This window comes from Egretta garzetta, unplaced genomic scaffold (genome assembly GCF_000687185.1).
Source record: "Egretta garzetta isolate BGI_Z169 unplaced genomic scaffold, ASM68718v1 scaffold448, whole genome shotgun sequence".
NCBI classification, from domain to species: Eukaryota; Metazoa; Chordata; class Aves; order Pelecaniformes; family Ardeidae; genus Egretta; species Egretta garzetta.
In genome coordinates, this window is record NW_009260497.1 from 2,360,653 (window position 1) to 2,365,976 (window position 5,324).

A 5,324-nucleotide genomic window follows, 5' to 3' on the forward strand; every position below is an offset into this window, starting at 1 on the left:
CGGCCAAACGCAGCTGGATTCCTAAGGAGGTTTTTTCCTGCCCTTCCTGAAATCCAAGGCTGACGTGCCAGAAGTGGCATTTGTTATTCCAGCAATTGCTGGGGGAAAGCCCCTTGGGATGGACCAATTAGCTCCGCTTTGCTTTCCCTCTGTTGCTTTGTGCCATGCGGTAACCTGCTGGTAAAAGAAGCGAGGGATATTTTTGCTGCCGTCCGGTGCGGGAGGGCTCAGTGCACCTGGACCGCTTTCAGGCAGGGTAATCCGGTGTTATTTGTAATGCTAGTAGGGGAGCTATTTTTAGAGAGAGGCAAATTTGATTTAATAGAACATAATTTGCTGCTGACAATTCAGAGGGCGGCCAAACGAGCAGCAGCTGGATTCCTAAGGAGGTTTTTTCCTGCCCTTCCTGAAATCCAAGGCTGACGTGCCAGAAGTGGCATTTGTTATTCCAGCAATTGCTGGGGGAAAGCCCCTTGGGATGGACCAATTAGCTCCGCTTTGCTTTCCCTCTGTTGCTTTGTGCCACGCGGTAACCTGCTGGTAAAAGAAGCGAGGGATATTTTTGCTGCCGTCCGGTGCGGGAGGGCTCAGTGCACCTGGACTCCTTCGGGCAGCTGGAGCCAGCCAGGTCCCCCCCCACGCCTTTTCTTCTGCTCTCCCAGCCTCTCCTTGTATAAATTCAGGATAAAAAATAGGCTCCGGTCAAACCAAATGTCTCATTTGCCAGGAAGCAGCAAGCCTGTGTGCGCTCCTGGGGGGCTTCTTGCAGACTGAGTTCTTCTGAACCAGCCTCAGCAATACCTCGGGACAAACCCTTCATCCTGGAAAGGTGCAAACACCCCATTCCCGCTTGTCCTTGCCCCGAGATGAAGATCCCCAGAAAACCAGTGCCAGTGTGGGAAGGCGTTGGGTGGTTTATTTTTAGCCCTAAAACTGTTGTGTCCGACCTGTCCCCAGGTGGTGGTGTGGGGACAAAGAGACGCCGGGATGAGCTGGGCCAGCTGCTGGCTGGAGGTGAGTTGCCAGCCCTGGCGAGGGTGCAGGGGTGACATTTCCCTTGGGGCTCTGCGTTGTCCCCACACAAGTGCCCTGAGGGCAGAGCAGTGCGGGCACGTGGCATTGGCACCCCCAGCCCTGGGGCAGCCGCCCCGGGCAGGAGCATCTCGGGGCGAGGGGGGGTGTCCCCAACCCCCTGCCAGCTCAGCCCCTGCTGTGCTGCTGGCAGCCTCCGAGCCACACTGGGTGGTAGCCAAGAAGCCCCTGGCCACAGGATGGAAGGCCCTGGCCATGGGATGGAAGCCCTGGGCCACGGGACAGGATTGCCGAGGCCAAGAGACCGAGCGGCTGTGCCCCCCAGGGCTGCCCCCTGCTAACAGAGGGAAGGGAGAGCCACAGGGGAGGGGGCAGGAGCGGTTTTGGGCAGCAGTGTCTGCCCAGCTCTTGGAGATTATCCTCAGGCAGCAGCATCCCTGGCAGGGCATGGCTTCATACCTAGCAAAATTTGCCCCAAGGCAAAAAAATTTGCCCCGCTGCCCACCGGCCGGCCCCACGTGGCCAGGGCTGGAGCAGCTCCCCCTCAGCGAAGCCGGGTGTGCTCGGGGCTGCAGCTCCCGGCCACCCTTAGGAGGAAGGGGCCGAGTGCGACAAAGCACGGCTGTGGCATTTAACTCCAGCAAATGTGTGCCCGGGGTTTGGTGGGCTTCTCTCCAGATGTGCAGTCACTGCCCGCATCTGGAAAGCCCTCTGTCATCCATCCAGGTGGGTGCTGAGCCCTGTGGGGCTTGCTCAGCAGTCACCGTCCTCCCAGTGGGACCAAGGAGGGGTTTGCGGTGCTCCCTCCTCTGTCAGCACGGGGCTTTGCCCTCGGCCACCTCTTGCCCCGGAGTACTTGCGGTGGGCGGAGTTAAAGCCAAAATAACATTAGTAAAGAAAGAAAAAAAGCCCAGCCAGCTGCAGGGGTGTGGGTGCTCCCCGAGCATCGCCCCAAATTGCGTGGCCTTTCCCAGTTCAACCGTGCTCCGCTTTCTCCAGTCTGTCAGCTCAGGCTGGTGGAAACCGGGAGCCAACATTTAGCAAGGAGAGGGCCCTAAAATTGACATCAAATTGCTCTCATCTGCCCCTTGAAGAGCAGCCGCCTCCTCGGGAAGCTGCCCTGTCCCCCGTGACCGGTTCGGTTAAGCAAAGCAGCGAATTGATTTTGGAGCCTGCAAATGGGTGGGCTGGAGAGGGCTGCTTGGTCGGAGGGCTCCTGGCTTTCCTCTGTGGCATGGGTTTTTCCAGCCTGAACAGGTTCCCTCTCACCCAAATTTTGGACATGAATTTTCATTTACGGTAACTCTTGGCGGCAGAGCTAGTCACCAGCTCTGGAGACAGAGGCACAAGCTGGGAGTTTCCACTCATTTGGATCCCCTGCCTCTGGGCACTGCGTCTTCCCTAATTAATTGTGTCCTTCCTTCTGCTCCAATCACACTGGGATCCCCTGGAAAATCCTGGGGGTAAATAAGGCGACAAGCGCCTTTCTCCTGGGGCAGCCGCTGACTTCCTCCTCTCTTTCTGTCCCTGCTCTAGGGAGGACAGTGCTGAGCGGCTGCTCCTGGCTCTGGGGTTTGCCACCCCTGGGCTCAGCAGGATGGTGCCAGACGGTCCAGAGCCCCCCGAGCCCCTCACGGTGCTGATGTGACCAAGCGGCCAGCCGGGACCTGCGGCACCAAGCCCGGCGCGGGGAGCGCAGCAGCTCGTGGCCCACCCCAGGGGGTTCTGCCTCCCGAAGATGAGTGATGGCGGCTGGATCTCACTCAGCCCCGCCGAGTTTGCCCAGCTCCAGCAGTACACGGACTGTGAGTACCCCGCACCCCCTGCACGCCCCCAGGACAGGGAGAGGGGTTTCAGAAGTCCTGATGATCTGTGCCGGACTGGTGTCCGACCCATCCTCGGTGTCCTCCTGGAGAACTGGATGACTGCTTAGGTTTTGGATGGGGAGGCTGGGAAGGTCCCCGACCCCCAGCACTGGCTGGTGGGGCATGGCAGAGGAGTCCCCGTGCCTGCACACCTGAGAGGGTTTAGCTGAGCAAGAGTCCCCTCCTGCTTTGGGGGATGCACGCGTGAGCACAGCTTGGTCCCTCCGGAGGCGGCCGGCTCCCACGTTCGTTAGCGAAGCGAAATCACCCAGCCCCGCCGAGTTTGCCCAGCTCCAGCAGTACACGGACTGTGAGTACCCCGCACCCCCTGCACGCCCCCAGGACAGGGAGAGGGGTTTCAGAAGTCCTGATGATCTGTGCCGGACTGGTGTCCGACCCATCCTCGGTGTCCTCCTGGAGAACTGGATGACTGCTTAGGTTTTGGATGGGGAGGCTGGGAAGGTCCCCGACCCCCAGCACTGGCTGGTGGGGCATGGCAGAGGAGTCCCCGTGCCTGCACACCTGAGAGGGTTTAGCTGAGCAAGAGTCCCCTCCTGCTTTGGGGGATGCACGCGTGAGCACAGCTTGGTCCCTCCGGAGGCGGCCGGCTCCCACGTTCGTTAGCGAAGCGAAATGCCAGCGAGGAAAGCAGCCTGGCTTTTCCTAAACACGCGCGCGGAGCTGCTCCGTGGCTCGCCTCGGGTTGCCAACCACTGCAGTGATTTTACTTTGCAGAGCAGCCCTCTCCTGCAAGCTCCTGCCGAGGAGAGGAGGTTGGCAGCGGCACCGGGGGGTCCAAAACCAGGCCCTGGAGGTCCTACCTGCCGGAGAGCCAGCGTGGGGAGTGGTCCTTGTGGGGGCGATGGAGAGGCAGAGCAGCCCAGGGAGGCTCGGGGAGCAGGGCAGGGTGGGCAGGAAAGCCCAGCCAGGACCCCCAGATGAAGGGAGAAGGAAGGGGTTTAAAATCTCAGAGCATTGCTTTTCAGGGGTAGCATGGCCCCAGGGTGAGCAGGCTCCTGTGGCAGCGTGGGAGAGGACCTGGGAGCCAAAGGGGACCCCGGGACCCCCCCAGGGCTGCTGCACATCACGGTGCGGGGTGAACTGGGTGAGGGCTGACCACCCAGGGAGCCACAGTCTCCCCGTCCAAACAGCCCAGGGCAAGCTGCCCCCCGCCCCCCGCCGCCACAGTCTCCCCGTCCAAACAGCCCAGGGCAAGCTGCCCCCAGCCCCCCGCCTGCCTGCCCGTCATCTCAGGCAGGGCTGCGGGCAGAGGGGGGCGCAGCATCGCTGTCTGCGTCTCATCCCGCCTCTTCGGAGAACAGGCTCCGCTTCCTTGAGTCACAGACCGTGAAACGCCATCTGTAATGCCGAGCTTGGGAATGCACACGTCCAGCGTCTTTGCTTCCTTAGTTGAAGCTTGGCAAGCAAGGCTGCAGCACAGGCAAGGTGCCTCCTCCCTGGGTGGGTGGGCTGGCAGCAGGCCAGGGAGCGGAGCTCAGGGGTCCTCCCCAGCCCTGGGGTCAGGAGCCCCCTCCTCGGGCGTGCGCTGGCCTCTGGTTGTGCTCTGGCACACCCGGACCTGCTCCAGGCATCCCGGAGAGTCGTGGCCCTGCACCCAGCTCTGTCCTCAGCAGGAGCCAGCACAACCCCCCTGCTTGGAGAGAGGATTTCACAGTAATTAACAGGGCTGGCACGAGAGCCTTTGGACTGGACAGGCCCAGAGATACGTGTCTGAAGGTCAGGGCTTAACCTTCATCCCCCCTTGGTCTTTTTTCCCGTTTTTCCCTTATTTTTTCGATTCCGGAAGGACCAATGTCCCTCCAGACACTCCAGCCCTGAGGACGCCCAACCAGGGAAGCTCGCGGGCCATTTACTGTTTGTGTGGAAGTTTGCATGGAGCAATTCTGCTTCTGCCTCCAGGTACCTCCTGGAGATGCTGATGAGCATCCCAGAGCAGGGTCCAGGGCCAGCTCGGGCTGCCGGGGGGGTGCCAGGGGCCACCTCCCAAGCAAGGCCCGTGCAGAGGGGCCGGGGCCGGGACGGCCAGGCTCTGCACTCAGCATCGCCACCAGGGAGCGGTCCGGGCTTTCCTTGCCCAGCACCGTGGCTTTGCTTTGGGTCTGCATCTATTTTCATATAGGGAGGGGGAAGAGGACCCATCCCTGCCGGCAAGCAGGACCCTGTGCTCCAGTGGGGGTACGGGGCACAGGTGGCCCCTTCCCAGGCACGGAGGGGACCAGAAATGCTATATCCAGCAGCTAAACTCGTTTCTACCACTCTGAACACTGGTCTAACAGCAAGGGAGGCTTGCTGGCACCATGGTCAGGGCAATGCCTTTGTCTCCCCAGACTCCTCCAAGAAGCTCAAGGATGTCCTGGAGGAGTTCCACGGCGATGGCATCCTCTCGAGGTACAACCCTGAACAGGT

At 61.0% G+C, this 5,324-nt stretch overlaps 1 protein-coding gene across 1 annotated transcript in view; it reads left to right on the top strand.

Moving 5' to 3' along the window:
- The first annotated feature begins 2,770 nt into the window (after nucleotides 1–2,770).
- LOC104131289 (diacylglycerol kinase beta-like) overlaps nucleotides 2,771–5,324 on the top strand; it is an 18,019-nt gene continuing 15,465 nt past the window's right edge. The window contains 2 exon segments of the mRNA XM_009644448.1: nucleotides 2,771–2,837; nucleotides 5,246–5,322. Coding sequence (XP_009642743.1) covers nucleotides 2,771–2,837; nucleotides 5,246–5,322 — 144 coding nt within the window.